The 20,420-nt window shown below is 52.0% G+C and overlaps 1 protein-coding gene and 1 long non-coding RNA gene across 7 annotated transcripts; both read right to left on the reverse strand.

Moving 5' to 3' along the window:
* Nucleotides 1–6,707: 6,707 nt before the first annotated feature.
* On the reverse strand, nucleotides 6,708–15,378 carry LOC112058789 (cytoskeleton-associated protein 2-like). Of its 6 annotated transcripts, none has more exons than XM_065551104.1 (7): nucleotides 15,316–15,345; nucleotides 14,049–14,104; nucleotides 10,985–11,589; nucleotides 10,115–10,319; nucleotides 9,430–9,567; nucleotides 8,525–8,594; nucleotides 6,708–7,236 (listed from the first exon to the last, which is right to left on the reverse strand). In XM_065551104.1, the coding sequence occupies exons 2-7, from the start codon at nucleotides 14,049–14,051 to the stop codon at nucleotides 7,157–7,159; spliced, it is 1,101 nt and encodes a 366-aa protein (XP_065407176.1). In that variant the 5' UTR covers nucleotides 14,052–14,104; nucleotides 15,316–15,345; the 3' UTR covers nucleotides 6,708–7,156. The 6 variants fall into 6 exon arrangements, with proteins under 6 accessions (XP_065407176.1, XP_065407173.1, XP_065407178.1 ...); XM_065551101.1 differs by lacking the exon at nucleotides 15,316–15,345 and adding an exon at nucleotides 14,392–14,500; XM_065551106.1 differs by lacking the exons at nucleotides 14,049–14,104; nucleotides 15,316–15,345 and adding an exon at nucleotides 15,354–15,378.
* Nucleotides 15,379–18,516: 3,138 nt separating this feature from the next.
* On the reverse strand, nucleotides 18,517–19,201 carry LOC101947332 (uncharacterized). Its single transcript, XR_256664.3, has 2 exons — nucleotides 19,056–19,201; nucleotides 18,517–18,825 (listed from the first exon to the last, which is right to left on the reverse strand). It is a non-coding gene; the product is annotated as an uncharacterized LOC101947332 (long non-coding RNA).
* Between the last annotated feature and the right edge of the window lie 1,219 nt (nucleotides 19,202–20,420).

Raw genomic sequence — 20,420 nt, forward strand, 5'->3', positions numbered from 1 at the left:
CACTGTCACTGTGACGTATCTTTTTCCCATCAGCCCATCATTCCATCACTGTGTGGCATTGCTTCAGCACCATGTGATGTCACAAACACCTCACTACATGACTATGATGCTGGCAGACAAAGTGCCAACTCATGCGAAGATCCCCTTGTCTCCACTGAACACTGAGAAATACACAGCTGGAACCAGTCTGGGACACCTGTGTGACAAACTGGGACTGTTCTTAATATGGTCTTTGAATGCTGAGTGGGGAGTTTGGCTGGGACAGTCTGCATTGGGGGATGGGAGACTGGCCTTGAGGGAAGATATCTGAGCATGTAACATGAGAACCCAGGAAGGGGGTTGGAGCCAGGTGACACCTCTGCCCCAGGGAAACTGAACAAAAGCTGGGGAAGGAGACCGGGGGGGGGGGGGGGGGGGGGTTGTGTGTGTGTGTGTGTGTGTGTGTGGAGAGAGTTGCAGGAGCTGGCTGATGGAATGGATGGGAGGGAGATGGGATTCTGACCCCCCAAGGGGGGTGTGGTGCCCCTGGGACCCCAAGATGAGCCTAACTGGGGGGGGGGTCCTGTTGTCTGTGCCTGCAAGACCTGTCTTGGACTGTATTCCTGTCGTCTAAATAAACCTTCTGCTTTACTGGCTGGCTGAGAGTCATGGTGAATCGCAGGAAGCCGGGAGTGCAGGGCCTTGTGTCCCCCACACTCCGTGACAACCTGTATGACAATATTGTTAAAATGGGTATTAGAATTATAAGACTCTGTGTAGATTTTACCAAATGCTTGTGAGTGGCTGCATGCATTAATCTCACTCATAGCCACTGTATCCCACATTGTAAGCTAATATTTAAGCATTTGTAGTTTAAGCCTCTGTCATTGTAAATCACCAGACAGGAGAGAGACATTTGATTTACTAGTGTGAAATGCTGGTGGCCATGGAAGGGGTTATGTCCTGCCTGACAAGGAAGGCCCATCCACGACAGCCAGACTAGAGTGGAACATTACAAGGGATCACAGACTTCGTTGTTTACTCTCCTCCCCCCATGAAGAAGAGACTTGCAAGTGAATTCCTCCCATCCACTGAGTTTGCAATTTAAAGCAGGGGTGGGGGAAGGGAATAAAAAACCTTAACAAGGAGGAACTGGATTTTCATGCTGCCTGGACTCTGGGGGCAAGAATTACAAGGCTTATGCAAAAGATCCCAGTGCTTAGCTGGGGTAGCCAAAGGACACACCAAGCTTGCTTATTGTAGATGCTTCTGTTACTTTTTTTAACCTTAAGATTGGAACTCACTTGTGTGTATCTATGTTTTCCTTCTTTCACCTTGTAAATAACTATTTCCTTTATAATAAATCTTTAGATAATGTGTAATACAATTGGCTACAAGCATTGTCTTTGGTGTGAGATCTAAGGTGAAATTGACCTACAGTAAGTGACTGGTCCTTTGGGATTGGAAGTAACTAGACTATTGCTTCAGAGAAGTGGGCTATAGTCCACGAAAGCTTATGCTCTAATAAATTTGTTAGTCTCTAAGGTGCCACAAGTCCTCCTGTTCTTCTTTTTTGTAGACTATTGCTGTGATCCTTGGTGTAAGGGTCCATCTGTCACAAAGGTGGCAAGACCGACTGGAATATGACTGTGACTCCATCTTAAGGCTATTGTAGTGCCTGAGGATACACACTTGATAATTGGTTGTTGCAATCTTAAATATAGAACCCACAGCCGGTTTGGGGTCTGGGTCCTGGTTCTTTACAGTCTGCCCTGCAGTTGATACTCAGGCTCCTGGGCCACTGCAGGATAGCTTGACAGCGATATCACATCCTCCTGTGTCGTTATGTGACCTCACACCATCCTGCTGTACCCCTCGCAGGTGCAATCCCCCAAAACACCTTCACTTCACCAACTCCACACTACCACCACCCCCTGCCACGTTCTGGTGTCACATCAGGAGCCTCCCATGACCTCAGTCCCATCTCAGACTGACCTCCCCTCTGTCCATTGTAAGGGTGCAATCACCTTGCACTCTCACCTCATAGCTAAACACCCAGCACTGATGCACTCGCTGAGCTTGGAAGGTCCTACAAGATCCTAGGATGTATCAGGAGAGAGATTTCCACATGAGATGTGGAAGCATTCATGCCACTGGACAAGGCAGTAGGGTAAGACCTCATCAGAAACACAGTGTGCTGTTATCATCCCCGTTCAAGAAAGAGGAATCCAAATTGGCCCAGTGCAGAGAAGGGCTCCTAGTCTGATCAGGGGAAGGCAGAGCTGATCTTATGAGAACAGACTGAAAGTGCTGAGCTTGTTGAGCCTGGCCAGACAAAGGCTGAGAGGGGGATCTAGTTGTTCACTATAAATACACTTGGGGCAGGGAGATCAGCTACTGAAGCTAAAGGACAAAGTTGGCACAAGAACAAATGGTGGCAAACTGGTCAAGGATAAATTGAGGCTGGAGATGAGACGGTTTCTACCCATCAGAGGAGGGAGGGGCTGGAGCAGCCTCCCCCTTAGAGCAGTGGGGGGCAAATAACCCTGCTAGGTTGAGGATGGAGCTAGATAGGTTTCTGACCAGGATTCTACGATGGGGCTGCCTATGCTAGCAGGGCCTGAAATTGATGACCCAGAGGGCTGCAAGGGGCCTCATGTACAGAATTCCTTGGCTAGGGGCAGGAAGAGGCAGAAATTCCCAAGGAATTTTGCTCACTTAGGGCTGGATTGTCCTGGGGCAAAAAAGAGATTGGCACCAGTCTCTCAGTCACTTTGGCTAGGGCATCTCATTTCCTTAGGCCATCCCAGCCTCAAGCTTTGTCTACACGGATTAAATTGAGCAGCATAGCTCTTCCGGAAGAATTCCTCCATGGGGAGTCTATTCTGGAACAAAAGTGATTTCATTACAGAAGAGTGTGTCCACACAGAGTTTGGACAGGGAGCTTGAGGAGAAAGGCATACTGTTTTCCCCTCTCATTCTTTACATCTCTTCCTATTTTTGAGCACCACTACGCATTGAACTGAGGTCTCCAGGCATTATGAGGCCAGAAGGGACCACTGGGATCACCTAGCTTGACCTCCTGCACACAGGCTATAGAACTGCCCTGACTTAATTGTTGTTTAAATTAGAGCAGAATTAAAATAAAAATAAAACAAACAAATATCCACCCCAGATTTCAATACTAGAGAAGCCATCAAAGGCCTTGAGAAGTCATTCCAGTGGTTAATTAACCTCACTATGAAAAATGGGCACCTTATTTCCAACCTGCATTTGTCTAGCTTCAAACTTCCACCACCAGAATCACATTAGACCTTTGTCTGCCGGATTTAAGAGATCTTTATCATCAAATGTAGAGACTGGGATCAAGTCATCTCTTAACCTCCTCTTTGGTAAACTAGATAAAATTTTGCTCTATGGACCTTTGAGTCCTTCAGTCAAGATTGGCCATCACTTTCTGAGAGGTAAAAAAATATTCTGAGAGCGAGATCAATGGCCCAGCCTCATTGCAATACTTTGTGCAGTCCTGGTCACCCCATTTCAAGAAGGTGATAACAGAACTAGGGTAGGGGGTGGGGTTCAGAGAAGAGCGACGAGAAGGCTCCAAGGCCTGGGAAAACTACATGGAAAGACTAGGATTGTGCACCTTCAAAAGATGACAAAGAAGGGACTGGATAAAAGTCTATACAATAATGCTGAGAAGATCATTTTCTTAGCCCATTGCTTGGACCACTTCACTCCTCTCTTTGCATCCCTCTCTTGGCCCTCTGTCTATATCGCATCAAACATCAGCCACCTGTCTTTCCTCTCAAAGCCCTTCACAACCTACCCCCACCTGACCTATCACCTCTCATTTGCTATCAAGGTGTCATCTCCAACCTCTGATTAGCCCACTACACTGCCCCCCCCCCAGTACTTATATTTTCAAACAAACACCCTTATCCTTTCCCCAGGCTGCCCCTCATGCTTGGGGGAGCTCCCCATAAATGCCCACAACAGATCAGCCTTGTTCTCCTTCAAACTCACCTTTGCTGGGACGCCTACAACACACGGACATCAGTTAGGCTGTCCATGATGTCAACCAATAGCATCTCATCGTTTATTGGGCTTCCCCTGGCTGTCGTTTCCTGTATTAGCCTTTGCTTGTCAGCTCTTTGGGTAAGGGACTGGCTTTTTGTTCTGCATTTGTACAGCACCTACCAGAATGGGGGCTCCTGGAAACTATGGTCATACAAATAATAGATACAGGGAGAGTCTGTTGTACCAATCTCTTAACAAGAGCAAGAGAACATTCAATGGAACCGAAACGAGGGAAATTAAAAAGTGAGCAAAGGAAACCAAGACTGCATGTTTTTCCAGCAGATCTGCTCTCACTCACTCAACCAGGAATTTATTCAGGGCAGTCCTCTGGCCTGTGCTATTCTGGAGGTCAGACCCAGTCACCCCAACAACCCCTTCTAGCCTCAAATTCTACATTGCTGTTTATCTCAAGCCAGAGAGAATTGTGGGAACTGGATCCCCACCTCCCACAATTCCCTGAGGAGAGTGCTGCTGGTATCCCACAATGCACTTCCACAATGCCCCAGGAGGCAAGGCTGTGGCCAGTAGCACAAAAGCCCACTAGAATACCAACCTGCACCACTGATAAAGGGTGTGAAAAATGGGGGCACTTATTTGGGGGTGGGAGGGCAGGGGTAGAGTCTGGTCACCCTACCTGCTGCACATCCTTTCCTGATGCATGTTCCTACTGGGAGGCCAGCCCTGACAAAAGCAGCCACGTGTGCACACATGCTAGTACCACAGCAATGGCAGCTGCTGTACAGCACCCAGGAAGGTACCACTAATGCTGCCCAGTGGCCTAAGAGTGCCAACCTGGGTGTTATTCCCCAATACCTCAGGGCAGATCTGCCCTGACATTAGACCTGTGGAAAGGCCTAAGGTACCACACAGCATCGGTAGGAGTATTCCAGGATGACATAGGAAGATTAAAGAGATATTACCTTTAATATGAGCATGCTTTTCCCTACAGCTTTCCTTGGAAATGACACCACCCTAGTGAGAGTCAGGCGTTGTGGGATAAAGTTTTCAAGTCACCCAACTGCTTTTCAGAATTTTTTTCAAAACCCAGTAGGAGTCAGGAACTTAAGTGCCAGATTTCCAACAGGTAGTTTGGGAGCCTAGTGGGTAGAAGACTGGACTGGGACTCAGGAGAACTGCATTCTATCACCAACTGCCACTGGCCTGCTGGGACATGTTGAGCAAGTCACATCCCCTCCCTGGGCCCTAGTTTCCCCATCTATAGAATAGGGAATGCAATACCAACTTCCTTTGTAAAGTAATTTGACATTTACAGATGAGACATACAAGTCATAGGTTCAAAAAGGCAGAGGGGATCACCTAGTCAGAGTGCATAACAACCCACAGGACCTGCCTGAATTAGTTCCTGGTTGAGCTAGAGCAGACCTTGGGGTGGGAAGAGAACAAAACAAAAACTACATCCAATCACAATTTTTGAATTAACAGCCATTGGGGTGTGTGGAAATCCACCACACTGTAATAGCCAGTTACAAAATTAAGAAATATCATGAGCATTTGGGACACTGCAATAGAGTCCCAGCTGCACAAATATCTGTTGCCATTTAAAAAAAAAATAGATTCTAGGCAGCATGGCTGTAGTGAAGAGGCTGCACACACAGGTAGTGCAACTTTAGGGACTCAGACACCCACTACAAGCCACCCTTCTTGGATTTTTCCCTTTTCAAGAGCTCATGATTTAAGCTTTTTTTTTTTTTTTTTTTTTATAAGGGGGGGCGGCGCAAGGCTAGAACCAACTATAGCTACTTTAAGCAAACCCATCATTAGTTCTCCCCTACAGTGTGTAGAGAAATTGTATTTTGAGTTGACAACATTGGACCAGAACTCCAAGCTGCAAAGCAGGTCTAGACATGGATGATTAGAGGTGACCTTCACTTCAAACTGGATTGTTTAGTTGTTTGTTTGGTTCCCTGCCCTCTTTCAATGGATCAGCTCAGACTTTAAGGCCACAGGGGACCACTGCCATGTTGTCATACCTCCCTTGTAACCGTCCATACAGTTTCCCTAATTAATGCCTGCTTAAACTAGAGAGGACTTTTCAGAAAAAGACCCAAGAGATTTCAGATTTCCAGTGATAGGGAATCCACCACAGACCTTGGGGAGCTGTTCCAAACAGTTATTTACCCTCCTGTTAAAAATCTGCACCTTATGTTTTAGTCTGAATTTGTAACACTACAGCTTCCAGCCATCGACTCTTGTTAGACCTTTGTCTGCCAGAGTGAAGAGCCCTCTATCAAGACAGCTGGTCAAAAGGTCTCCAACAGAGCAACTGTTTGGTTAAATCAGCATTTTCCAACCAAACAAGCATCTCACAGGAATGTATCACCAGTTTCGGTGAAAGAACGCTCAAACAAAGTATTTTTATCATGCACATTTAGATTAGACCTGCAAGATGAAGGGAAGCTCTTCAACTAGATAATTTACCTATTTCCTAAACAAAAATTCCACTGGTCATTTTGATTTTTGTTCCAAGTCAGGCCAAAAGGAAGTTTCGATCCTCTCTACAGATGAGACTTCTCTTTCCCATGGAGATACTTATCAACTGATCAAGTTACCCCTTCACCACCTCTTTCACAAGCTAAATACACCGTGCTCCTCCAGTCCAGCTTAACACAGTTTCTAGCACAACGTAGAATCTTTAATAAAGACTTTATTGAAGAATTCAGTACAGGTTACATAAAACATGCCTTTGCAAACAGCTTGGTGACAGACAATAGATATAAAAGCTAGAAGGGAGCAATCCTGGAGTTCTGATCCAACCGTAAAAAATGATAGACATTTAGATCTGCAGCCCTTTTAGGGGGTTACAGCTTCTCCTAGTTCAGTCCCCTCCCTGTCATGAAACATCTCTTTAGGGTTCCAATGTTTTGGATTCCCTACAAGGGTCCTCAACAGCTAGGACAGGAAATACCCCATGCCATGTGCTGCTTTGAGGGGGCTGTGCATGACTGGGAGGCTAAAGAGACAGTCCTGGGAGCTTCCAAATGCAGACAGGATGGAGATCTCTTCTGAGAAGAGTTTGGGAAGGAGAGATCAGCCAGGGCAGATTGAACAAGGGATATAGGCCAGTGGCACAATGGGTTCACTCTGCAGCCAGAGAAGAGTGGTGAGGGGCAGAGCGTGGCAGCTTGGGTAGTCTCTTCCACACACTGATCTGCAGCGCTAGAGACAAAGGGATAATTTCACCGTCGGGGCATCAGTTCAGGCACCAAATCCAATGCAGCCACCTCTCAGGATAGGCATATCTGCTGCTTGTCCCTCCCAGCTCCCCCAGTGTACATCCTTCCCAGGTGAGCTGCCATCCCGCCCCACTAGGGTGACCAGAGAGCAAGTGTCAAAAATTGGAACACTATTTTTTTCCTGGGTGGGGAGGGGATAGTCGCATATATAGACAAAGCCTCTAATATTGGGATGTCTGGTGACCCTACACCCCACTCATTCACACAGCATCACTGCCACCCCAGCCTGCTCTTCATCACATGCTAGGAAGACCCCAGCCCCTCCTTAGCCTGTGTAGAGGTGGACCATGCAGGCCAGGTACCCACCAGTGAGCTGGAACTGTGCATCCCAGGAATCCACCCACAGATCCCCTCCCAGGAATCCGCCTCACCCCATCCCACATCTTCAGCGGGGAGCCTCAGTGTGCTGGCTGGGAACTAAGTTAAGTATTAGGGACCCTAACAAGGGCGTTTTGCCATGCACAGCTCTGCCTAGTCACTTGCATCCCCATAGAGGCAGGAGAGCTGCCAGCTCCTCCATCCACATCAGCATCCCTGCAATGTTGGAGAGCAATACCAGTGCAACTCTTCCATATAGGCCTATTCCAGCCCAGCCCACAGCCCCTGGAAGAGTGCCAGGCAGTATTCGACCATCACTCTCTGCGGTAAGAGTGCACCTCCAGCAGCACAGCACCCCCTAGTGCCAGGCACTGATTGGGAGCACACAGCACCCCCCACAGCACAGCACCTCTTAGCATCACACAGGGGTCAGCACAGACTCAGGTGAAAACACCCACACTGAGCCCCCAGCAACACAGCACCCCCTAGTGGCACATTGGCACCACCATTGACTCCTAAAAAGAACAGGAGTACTTGTGGCACCTTAAAGACTAACAAATTTATTAGAGCATAAGCTTTCGTGGACTACAGCCCATTTCTTCGGATGCACACTGCTTCCTAGACACCATCCTGGCACATGGGTCAGGTTGCACACAGTCACCTACCCAAGGACCAACCCACCACTACTCTGCTTAGGCCCCAGGCTCTGTCAGGAGCCACATCATGGAGCCCCAGACCTGAAGGGGCCATTAAGTCATCTCAGCTGAGCCCAGTGAACTCTGTAAGGCAACATTTAGGCCCACAATTGAATTCAGACCCTAAAGCAGGAAAACCCAGATCCACTCAGGACTCCTCATCTGCCCAGCCCCAGCTCAGCCATAGGGCTCACTTACTAGATGCATACAGGAGTCTCTTGCCATTGTCCACAGCCCTCGCTGATCCACACTGCTCATCTGCTAGATGCTGGCGAGAGAAAGGACACGGGTGAGGCTCAACACCCCACTGAGCTTATGGGGCTCTCCCCCAGCTTCCACCTATTCTACGCAGACTGTCCCTTACAGCTATCAGCTCAGGGTGTGGGGTTTAGAAAAAGCATATACATAGGGACAAGTCCTAGGGCAGATGCAGTTAATGTAGTATAAAGGCCTTATCCTGGAATAGCTTGTTCCCCTTCCTGGATGATAGTAAAGGATACCAGCATGAAGCACCTTTCTACTCTGCATCCACACTAGGGGAGGCCTTGTGACTAAGAGCACTGGACGGAGACCCAGGACACCTGGATTCTATTCCAGCTCTGCTAGGGGACCTTGGGCAAGTCACTTTGCCTTCTGGTGCCTCAATTTCCTCAGCTGTAAAATGGGGAGGGGGACATGGACCTCCTTTGTGAAGCACTGATGAAGAGCACAAGAGGGCAGGGTCAGAGGTTTAGGCAATACAGCAATAGGGGCACAGCATTTTGGTCCCCACAGAGGAGCAAACCCAGGACACTGCCCCAGGCTCCTTGTTAACTCCAGAGTTTAATCCCCCAAAGCCTGAGCCGCTGGCCCTGAGAAGGGGCTGAGTTAGGTCTGTTAGGAACTCCATCCCCTTGGGTTGCCAGGGGATTTCAGAACAGGAAAGGACACAGGGGGAGCCATGTCTCAGGAACCCCCGACCAAGAAGCCAGCTCAAAGTCATGACACAGGATCTACCTCGGCCTCTGTAGCAGCCCCCCCAGAGTTCAAGCCAATTGCAGCATCAATATGGATTTTAAGCAGGGGGGAGGGGGATGGTTCTGTGGCAGGCAGAGGAGCCTCACCTGAGGCCCCTTGCCAGCAGGGCTGGTGTGCCCAGCAGCCCCTGCAGGCTGTTGGAGATGGACCCAGTACTCCACTGAGTCCTGGGGCCCCTGAGTCGCTGGGTCCCATGGAACTACTGCCTCCTCCCTGCGGGCGCCCTGGGGGTAGAGGCAGATGGGAGCAGGGTTAGTGGCAGCCTGGCACACCTCTCAAGCCTCCCACACAGCCAAAAGCACACTACAGGCCCCTCCCCATCACACTACAGACCCTCTGATCCTGCCCCATAGGACTCTGCACAGCCCACTCCCTGCCTCAAACAAATTCTGCCATCCCAGACCAGTCCCTTCCCCTACCCCAACTCAGCACAGCCTGCTCCCTCCAGCCAGATATTTCCTTGTGCTGCCACCAGTGCCCCCCCCTTAAAATCCTGACCATTCACTCCAGTGCAAACTGCTAGATCCATGACCCCTGCTGCCCTTAACCCCGCACCCCAGACGGCTTCCCACCAACTGTGCTCCCAGCACTGCTGCACCCATCCCCTTCCAACCACCCCCACCCCCCCAGCCAGAACCTACCCCTCCACTACACCCCACAGCCAGACACACTCCCCTGCTGCTCCAGGACTAGCAGGATCTCCCCCACCCCACAAATTCCCCTGCAGTGAATTCCTCCCGAGCTGTATCCAGCCAGGCATGGAATGGATACCCCGCCAGCTTGGCTGGGCTGCTCCAGAACTGCCAGGCTGGCTTGGTCTGGCTCAGATCTCGTCTCCTCTTCATCCGTTATGGTGGTCCAGGAGGACAGGACAGGGGGCTCCTTGGACAAGCATCTCTTGGGCGGAGCAGGGATTACACATGGGGGTCTCTTCAGCACCTTGCCCTTGGCAGCTTGCCATTCTGCCAGCTGAGCCCTGGGGGGGGGAAGAGCGGGTCAAGGGGTGAGTGCCCACCCGAAACACTTCCCACCTTCCAGGAAGAGGGGTGGTGTTACAGTAAGACATCTCCCTAGACACAGACCCCCTTAATCCCACCCCTCTGTTTGAGACGCAAGCCTCAGCAAAGAAGAGCACAGGACATTTTGGGGGGAGGCTGCATCTCAGGAGCCCTGTGACCAAGATACTCTGAATTTAGGCCAAGAGACCTATTCCACCCTGCAAAGCTGCACCCCAAATTTCAAGCAAATGGCACCACAAGATGGCCTTGGAGAGGACTGAAATATCTGTGGTTTTGCCACAGAGGTTGAAGATCTAGACTGCCCGCAAAGCACCGCTGCCCTAGTGCAAGCTGGAGGTCTACAGGAGCTCTCTGAACCCAACTGTTAGTTTGAGAGGTACATGGAGGAACTGGACCCAGCTGGACTCAGTGGGAGGACAATGCATTAGGCCGAGACTCAGGATATGCCATCGCTGAAGGGGTCAATAGCAGGGCCCCCCCCCTTTGCTGTCAAACCTGCCCCTCTGGCAAGGGGATCATGACTGCTGCCAAGAGGAGCCCCCCCACATTACCCCCACACTCCTGTGTTGGGCAGAAGGGCCTTGGTGCCAGTGCAGGATGAAGCAGGCAGCACCCCACTCACCTCCTGGCATTGACAGCTGGTTTGACCACAGCAAGCTTGTGCCTGCTGGTGGGTTTGGGCTCCCAGGCAGCAGGACGGGGAGGCTCAAACGGCATCACTGCCCTGGGCGAGGGGATGGGTCTCACTCTACCAAGAGCTGGCTTGGTTGGAGGCAGCAGGATCCTGCTGCCCCTGAGCTGGGTGTGGTCCATGGCACGGCCTGTTTTCAGGGTAGCGCTAGCCAGCCAGGCCCCTGCAGAAGCCCTGCGGGAGGTGATGGTGTTGGGAGAGTGCACCACAGGCTGCCAGGCAACACCCAGACTGGCCTCTGCAGGCAGGTTCCGGCGGAAGGAGCAGGTCTTGGAGGGCACAAGCCTGCCCAGGTAATAGCCCAGGGGAGATTTCCTGGGCACCAAGGTGAAGCCGAGGCCCAGCCGCTCGGCAATGCTCTGCTTCTCCTTCTGGCTCCTCAAGTGCTTCCTGAGACACGCCGACCTCTCCCTCGGCTCGCCAATTCTGAGCGGGGTGCTGGGATCTTCCCACCAGCTGCCAGCACCAGCCATGGCCTTAAGTGGCATGATCCTGGAAAGTGGGAAGCTGTAGCGGGCTGTGGCATCTCTCTGGGTCTGGAAAACAAGAGGGGGACCCATCTCAGAGCCTAACCATTCACGCTCAGGGCTGGTTCAATGGGACGGCCCTGGATGGTGCATCAGCCACTGGGATAGAACCCAGTACCTCTGGTTCTAGAGCAGTGATACTCTGAGGCTCATGAAAATCCCAGGTGACACTGGGCCAACTGTGCATTAAGGAAAGAAATTCCCCATTGCCCCCAGCTGCATGGGCTGTCCGGGGAGACTCCCAAACCATAGCCACATCACACACATGGGTAGCAAACCGCATGGAGTGGCGCAACCGCTGGGAACACACACACACACACACACACACACACACACACACACACTATTTGCTGTGTGGTTTTGTTCATGGGCAGTTCTAGACAAAGCAAAAATTAATTTGACTCAATCAAAAAAAATTCTACTTTTGTTAAGTTTTTGCCAAAAAGTAAAAAATTAATTTGGGTCAAATAACTGGTTTCATTTTCAGCTATTTCTACCTGTTCAGTTTTTTTAAAAACATTCAAGAAAATGTTGAAGTGAAAAAGTTGGGAGTATGGGTTGAAATATTTTGGGGGGTTTGAATATTTTTGGGGTTCCTCCACCATCCAAAAAACAATTTGCCAAACCAGCATGAATTTGCTAAACATTCTGGTGTTGCCAAATCTACATTTTTCCACCCAAAGGGTTTTGGCCAAAAAAATCCCAAAACAAAAACCTCACCCCAACTCTGCTGGGAAGAAGTCTCCAGGCAAGCAAATGTCACAGTGCTGCAGTGAGGCAGGCAAGATCAAACCGGATTTCATAGTAGTATAGGGTTTGGAAGGTAAAGTCCAGTCCCCCCATGCAGAGGCACGGCCAATAAACCTAGGCCATCCCTGACAGATGTTTATCCAACCTAGTCTTAAAACCAGGAGCACCACCAGCTTTTCTGCCGCCCTAGGTGGCGAAAGGTCCCACCCCGAAATGCCACCCCCCCACAGAGGCAGCGGAAGGTCCCGCTGCCAAAATACCGCCACAGTCGCCACCCCCCAAATTGTAGTGCCCTAGGCGACCACCTAGGTCACCTAATGGGTTGTGCCGGCCCTGCTTAAAACCCTCCCATGCGGGGGGGGGGGGGGGGGGGAGACAGCCTCCCTTGGATGCCTGCCCCAGAGCTTAACTGCCCTTAGAGTTAGAGTGTCCTTTTGCAGCAGGCCACAGCCCAACAAATATACTTTCCTCTGTTTCCCTTCTCATGGACTCCACTTCAGGCTCTCTTGCTTCAATGCCCTTCCTTGGGGGCAGTTTGTTATTGAACCCATAGTGCATATCAGTCTATAAGAAGAGTCCCAAACAGGCCATTTCCCATAACTGGTGGACATGGTCCATAAAATCCTGCTCTTCCGAGCAGGCAACCACACCAGCCTTGCTGCTGGGAGTCCTTCCACACCGTACTCCCATGTCTTCTGCCACACCTGGGCTCCTTGTGGGTCTTCTCTCTACCTACCAGGATGGTCACCCCAGGCCTTCCAGCTGGAGTACAATCCTGCTCTTCCCACTGGGAACCCCCCAGGCTCTCCATTGGGAGATCATACCTGCCCCCACTCTCCCAGCCTTCTCACTAGTTCCCCAGGTCCAGTTTTCTGGAGAGCCCCTCTGCTGCTCCCCTGCCTTTGCCCCCAGCTTGGGCTCTCCAGTTTAGAACCAGCAGGCAACTCCCTCTGCTGCGCCTCCTCCAGCCTCAGCCCTGCTCTGTCCACAAACCCCCCCTCTTGCTGCCCTCCTTGCCTTCAACCATCCCCAGGAAACACCTTCTGGCTCAAGCAGCACTCCCCTGTCCCTGCTCCTGACTGACTATCTCACCAGGTATCCTGACTGACCCCAAGGTCCCTCTTGCATTGGAACGCCGATTCTCCATTACCCTCTCCGGCCCCAGGTGCTGCCCTGCCCTCTTAAGTGGTCCCATGGGAGCACCTTTTCTGGGCCAGGGGAACTGGATCTGTGACACTAGCTTAAACACCCAGTGCTGCAAACCCATCCTCTTGGCCTGCCCTCAGTGGAGAACAATTGAGCCCCATCCTCTTTATAACAACCTTGTACTCCTCTGAAGACTTGGGTCCCCCTCAATCTGCTCTTCCTTAGGCTAAACATGTCCAGTTCTTTCAACCTGTCCAGATAGGACAGTTGTTCTAAGCCTTGAGCATTATTTTTACAGTTCTGCTCCACGCTCGAATTTTCTTGAAGTGTAGCACCCAGAATTGGATGCAGGACTCCAGCTGAGGCCTCATCGTGCCTAGTGAGCAGAATAATTACCTCCTGTGTTTTACATGCACCACTTGAGTTAATACACCCCAGCCTGATGCTGCAGCACAGGACCCTAGCATCAGCTGGTATAACTGTGTTCTGGCCTCACCCACCTGTCACAGCATGCACATCACCCAGCCCATTGGCAGCCTCTCACACTACAGGCAGCCCAACGGGCAACTTACCATTTCCCTCTGCAGCTTCCAAGACCTGTGACTGGTGGCCAATACCCAATCACTGGCTTTGGGAAGAGAAGAGCCACATTAGCTTAAGCCATGGCCCTGAAGCAGCAGCAGCTACAGGAATACAGCCATGGGGCTTGGAACAACCTCATTAGTTAACAGCCAGCTGTACGCATAAGGTCAGTGTTAACTACCTTACACCCACAGACACCTGATTTTCACAGCTGCTGAGCACTCACAGTGATAGATTGGGTCAGGGGTACAATGTGTCTTACCCTCCTCCCCTAGGATCCTACAAGGGAGACACCCACACTCTAGGAGCCACAGAGGTAAGGCAGCTACCTACCTCTGGGAGAAGAGGAGGGGATAGTAGCTGGAGATACATGTGTGTTTGCCAGAGGACCTAGGATAGAGGGATCAAGGTTTGTAAAGAGATGCATGGGGAGGGGGGGTTGGGAAAGAGAAATCAGGCTTTGTATGAGGCTGGTGGGAATGCACAGGCTGGGATAGGAGAGCAGGAGGAATCAATTTGCAGGGGGCCAACCTCAAGGGTCTTCAAATTGCTCTGCCAGAGCCCTCCAGGATCCATTAGCTGCTCAGGAAGGTTTTATCTCAGGCCTATTTGCAGCCAATCTAGCTGGCACAAGAAGCCACCCAGGGATATGTGGGCACCCCACAACACACAGCAACAGTTTCCTACAAAGTGGCCCACCCAAAGGATGCTGATGTCTCCCCGCAATGCATTCCACTTCCACCAATGCAGCATGAGCACAGTGCACTAACATAAATAGCCCAGGGCAAACACATTTCCCCACTAGCTTTGCAGGTGGCACCACACAAACCAATCTTTCCCCTGATGACTCTCTAGCACACAGAAGGGAGGCACCAAGCACTTTACATTAAGCAGGGCTCACAATATCCTGCATCATGTAGACAGGAGAGGGGACTAGCCTCAGGTGACAAAAATCAAAGGTAGGGCAATCTCTATGATTTGTTCCCTCTCCCCTATGTTAGGAAAAGCTGCCTTGCACCCCAGCTAGCTACACTTTCTTTTGTAATAGAAAGGAGCCCTCAAAGCAGAGCAAAGAAACAGTTAGTAAGTTCCTTACAAGTCCAGATAAACAAACACACACGCACACATCCCACCCTCTCTGAACAAGTCATCTAGTGAACCAGTGCTACAAAACCAGAATACCCTAAACAAGCTCAAACAACCAACTAACCCCAACAATCAAAACACTAGGACCTTCAACACAGACAGGCTCCTTACCATACTAGCACCCTCTCAACTGCCTCAGTCACACCTACCCCAAACTCCTGCTATTTCTCTAACCATCCAGCCAATCAGCATCAGGATGGTATCCTTTGGTCAACAGGGATTTGAGGACCTATCCAGCTATCCCAACACGACATTGGCTGGGTAGCTAGCTCCACCCCTTGGGAAGGAGGGGTCTGGCAAGGCAATTCCACATTAGATAAAGGGGGCATGAAGTGTCTAACTCTCCCTGGTTTCTCTGGGGGATGTTTGGAATAATCCTGGTTTTCTGGGTCTAGTATTAGAGGGGGAACGTAACTAAGGTTTCTTAGGTAGAATTAAAATGCTGATCTCTCTGGCCTAGCATATGAGTGGGCAAGCTTTCTGTGGGGCCATAGGCCCATCCACCCCATTGCCCGCATCTCAGATACTACTCCACCTCCAGGGGAAGCAGATGGAGCAGGTCTGTGATTTTGAAATCTTTGGGTGTAAGTCTAGACCCTGCAGCAGGCAGCACTTTGTTCCAAATGGGCTGAGTTCTGTATTAGTTTCTGTAGATCTTTCAGTGACTAGGATGTTGGATGGGGACTCAGGATGCCTGGGTTCTATTCCCAGCTCTGCCACTGAGCTATGGGGTAACTCTTCCCCTCTCATCCTTTGACTATTTCAATTGTAAACTCTCTGGGGCAGACTGTTTTTCACTGCGTGTCTCCAGCACCTGGCACAATGGGGCCCGGACCTTGATTGGTTCCTCTTGGTTCCATTGTAGAAAATAAAATCCACAAGCTATATGAACGGTCCCATCTCCTTGCCAAAGGCAGCATGTTTCAGAGATCTCTAGCAAGCTGGAAAGCTTTGATCAGTGCACTCTGCAGCCTCTGAACTCAAGTAGCTGCAAAATAGGCATGAACCAGCTCTAGCTCAAGGATGAGGACTCCTGAGTTCCAATCCTGGTTCTCTACCCAACTCCCTCTGTGAGCAGCAGTGACACACACCCATATGCCTCAGATTTCTGTGTGAAACAGTGAGAGGGGCCTTGCAAATTAAAGCTAGATGAAGGCTAATTGGTTTGCTCTGGCCAGTCCAGGTGCAAATGATCCCAAATGCATAAGCTCCCATCGCTTGGGGAATATTATCCCCCACATTGTGCTGCTAAGCAAGTGTACGCTTGCTTAGCAGCACAAAATAGCCCTAGGGGGATCTACTGCATTTACCCATTTGGGTACTTAAAGAGTTAACCTAACCCACTCCTGAGCCTAGTTACAGGATCTCTCATCTAACTTTCCTCCAGCCCCTTAAATGATCTGTGCCATTCTCCTCCAACCGCCTCTCCTGGGCACAGAGAAGCACTACCTGCATCTAAGGAGACTCTAGTTGGCTCCTTGCTGTTCCAGTGCCATGATCCAACTGTAACCAACTGCTGTAGGGAGATGGGGTATTACGGCACAAGGGTGAGGGGCATGGCTGCAAGGTTAGTTTCAGTCCTGGATCAGAACAAAGAAACCTGCCACTATGGATCTGAACATGAATCAAAGTCTCTGTCTCTCCCCATCAGGAAAAGGGCCGCTAGTATGGGAAGAGAAGGGTGGGGCTAGGCTGCTTCTGCCCCCTACATGTTAAACTAAAATGCTTTCCCTAGCCAATACGACCTGCAAGAGTAACAGCCCAGTAACACAATCACAGCTGCAGCTTGGTTGGTGCATTCAGGCCTCCTGCTTTGGCCCACTGCATTCAAATGGGGTGCATCTCCTTTGTGATGGATTGCAAATATAATAGGGGTGCTGAGCATGTACCCTGCAGGGAGCTGGGCATCCGGGGAAATCAAGCTCTGTTCTCAGCTGGCATTTCTGCCCTGTCCAGCCTAATGCCGTTTGGTAAAGGGTAGAGGGAAAAGCTGCTACTGCTGCCTCCTGCATTAACAGATGACCCCATGGCATCCTTCATGCTTAGCTGCCCTGCCACAGCCCAGGACTTCCACATACTATGGGGCAGTGATAACTAGTTGAGTAGGACTGCCCTTGTTACTGCTGGGTCATCCTGTCAGCACAGCATAGGAGGAGCCCAGGAGCAGCTTCTGGAGTGGAGCTGCTGTTCAGTACAGAAGTTAAGGTCCCTGAGTGCAACTGAAATGGCACAAGGGAGAGGAATTTTGCCCTCAAGTTAATTCTCTGCTGCTGGGGGAAAGTTGCCATCTCCTGAGGTCCCATACAATTCCAACCTACCCCAGCATGGGACAACTTAAAATGAAAGGGCAGCCCACTGTACTCAGCCCCAGCCTATTGGGAAGAGGGGTGCACAGACAACATCCATCCTCTGGCAAGCTGGGAAGCCAGCACCCTAACCACAAGAGCAGCCCATTAAGAATGAAGTAGTCTCAAGGGGGATCCTTCCTCCATACCCTTCTCCCTGCTTGGGGCTGCAGGTACTTGATCCCCCACCTCTGGCCCTTTTCATCTGATCCCTACCCCCAGCCAGGGTCAGAAAGCCTCAGACTTTCCTGAGTGGATTCTCCACTAGAGGTGGGGTGGGGGTCAGCTTGAGGCTAAAAAAGGCTTCCATCTGCCATAGTTCTCAGCCTGCTAGAGGGAAAGTTAAGAGCTATAGAGCAACTCCTGAGCTAGCCCAATGTTTTAAAATGCTGACCCAGAAGGGGTGGAATTATCACCACTGCAAATACAGGGAAACAGGGTACAGAGGGGACATGACTATTCACAGAGCAGCACTAGCCAAGCTGGCCATGGAACCCAAGAGTCCTGCAAACCCACAGCTCACCCAGCAGCTGCTGGTGCTACTTTGAAGTCTGCTGCAGACCCTAACACTCAGAAGGAGCCTATGATTTGTCTGAAGGCTGCATTCCTGGCAAACCCCCTCCTTCCTCCAGAGGGAGTTGGTACTATGAGATTAAGGCACCAGCAGCCCCCACCAATCAGTTGAACCCACAGGAGACTGGACAGACCCAAGGACAAAAGATCAAAGGGTCTATACAAGTTAAGGCCAATGCACAGATGGAGAGGGGTTGACAATCCAAGTGTATCTTGGGGCTACTGTCCCCTGGCCCATTTACATCTAGATGTAGAGGCCTGGGAAGACATGGACCAGAGGGTACAATCCTACCCTCCCCAAGAAGGGGTCAAAGTAGATGGAACCATTTGATCTGGTGCAGGGCCTATCCCCCCAGGGTCAATGGCCAGGGAAGAAGAGGCGGCGACTCAAAGATAAGTGTGTATAACAGGGTTTATTGTAACAGATTTTAGTCACCCCACCATGGCAGCAACACCGCTGCTCCACATGGAGCCATGGAATAAGTTAGCAGCCCCAGGGGCCGAGTGTGGAATGTGGGGGCGGGGGGCGAGCCCCGCCAGGGAGTCCAGCCGGGCGGCCTACGAGCCGCAGGGTCCGGGCAGCCAGCGCGGATCAGACCCTGCCCGCTCAGTCGCGCTTCTTGTAGCTCTCCAGGTTGGTCAGGATCCAGCCCGACGGCACCATGAAGGCCAGGAAGAAGGCTCCCAGGCCGATGACGGTCTCCTGCGAAGGGGAGAAGAAGGCAGAGCTCAGGTGACAGGACACAGCAGCTGGGCCAGCAGGGGCCCTGTCCCCGCCCCCCAGGCACCGGGCGGGCTCCGCTGCTCCCCCCAGGGCTGGCGCTCGGCCGGGCTCTCCAGGGAGAGGCGATCCCAGGCCGCGGCCTCCGCGCTGCAGAGCGGGGCCAGCCCCGAGCCCGGCTCCCTTCTGCCGCGCCCCGGACCCCCCCTCACCAGCGGCCCCACGCGGCTCTCCGGCGGGTACGAGTGCAGGGCGCGAGCGGGCGGCGCGAGGCGGGGGCGGAGCAGCGCGCGGAGCACCGGGAACACGGACATAGCGGCAGCGGGTCCTTTCCAGGCAAGATGGCGGCCGGGTCGGAAGTGACGGCTGGAAAAGGGCTGGCTATAAAGGACGGGGACCGGAAGTGGCCTGGGTTGGCTCGATCAGTTTGTGGGGGTGACGTCACTTCAGGTGGAGGGGTCATGCGGGGAATAGCCCCGCCCAACAAATTGGTCCAAATCCCTCCAATGGCGTCGGATCCCTGAGTTCACGCCATGGTTGAGGTCCCCCCCCGTCAATCCAGCGCTAGGGCTATCCCCCCACTGTATACCCCCCAAACCAATATGGGGTTCAGGGCATTCCCATACATGGTACAACTCCCCCAGACAGGGTCCCAGCACCCCCTGCACTACATGGCTCCTCCCCAGTCCCATGTGGGGACCAAGGTGCCCCCCAACCACAGGGACACCCCCCCATGTCAGCCAGGGGGCCATGGCACCCCCCACATGGACCCCCACCCCACTGGCTAACAGCAGGGCCAGGGATATTCCCCACACCCAACATAGTGCAGAGGCACAAAGCCCCATCACAGCACTGGGGGCCTCACACTGAACATGGGGCCCAGGATGCCCCGTCCCACTGCATACCATCCCCATCACAGCATTGGGGGACCCCTATGCCCAATGTTGCCCCCTGGCAGAGCCATAACTAGGGATTTTTGCGGCCGAGGCAAGGAACAAGGGCGGCACGTCCGGCTCTTTGTTGGCAATTCGGCGGCGGGTCCTTCCCTCCGAGAGGGACTGAGGGACCCACCACCGAATTGCCGCCGAAGAGCCGGATGTGCTGCCCCCTCCCTTGCGAATGACCGGTGGCAATTCGGCAGCGGGTCCCTCTCGGAGAGAAGGACTTGTTGCCAAATTGCCACTAAATTGCCACTGAAGGAAAGACTTTCTGCGCCCCTCGCCTTCTGCGCCCGAGGCAAGTGCCTCACTCGCCTCGCCCCTGGGGCAGCCGCCACCACCACACAACACCCCTCAGTCAGGGCCGGATTAACCTTTTGTGGGCCCCCATGGAGGCAATGGAGCATTGTGCGGGGAGGTCAGTCCCCAGAGCGAGGGGCCATCCAGAGCAATGGGGCATGGCATGGCATGGCATGGCATGGCGAGGCGGCCCTGCTCCACCCAATGTGAGGGCACTATTTACAAACCGGCAGTCGCCAGATGCACAGTAGCCTGCCCAGCCCTGTGCTGCCGGCATGCCCCTTCACTTCGGGGGTGGGCATATGCCACACCACACAGTCCCCCCGCCCAACACCCCGA

Source organism: Chrysemys picta, chromosome 7, assembly GCF_011386835.1.
Source record: "Chrysemys picta bellii isolate R12L10 chromosome 7, ASM1138683v2, whole genome shotgun sequence".
NCBI classification, from domain to species: Eukaryota; Metazoa; Chordata; order Testudines; family Emydidae; genus Chrysemys; species Chrysemys picta.

What these genes read in the sequence shown, in the direction of transcription:
- LOC112058789 (XM_065551101.1), bottom strand. Translation starts at nt 14,485, where the DNA reads ATGCATCTCTTTACAAACCTTGATCCCTCTATCCTAGGTCCTCTGGCA. An exon ending in GGAAGCTGCAGAGGGAAATG is followed by an intron (nt 11,590 to 14,048) that starts GTAAGTTGCCCG and finishes CTTGTTTTCCAG; the next exon opens with ACCCAGAGAGATGCCACAGC. An exon ending in CTGCTGGCAAGGGGCCTCAG is followed by an intron (nt 8,595 to 9,429) that starts GTGAGGCTCCTC and finishes TTCTCTCGCCAG; the next exon opens with CATCTAGCAGATGAGCAGTG.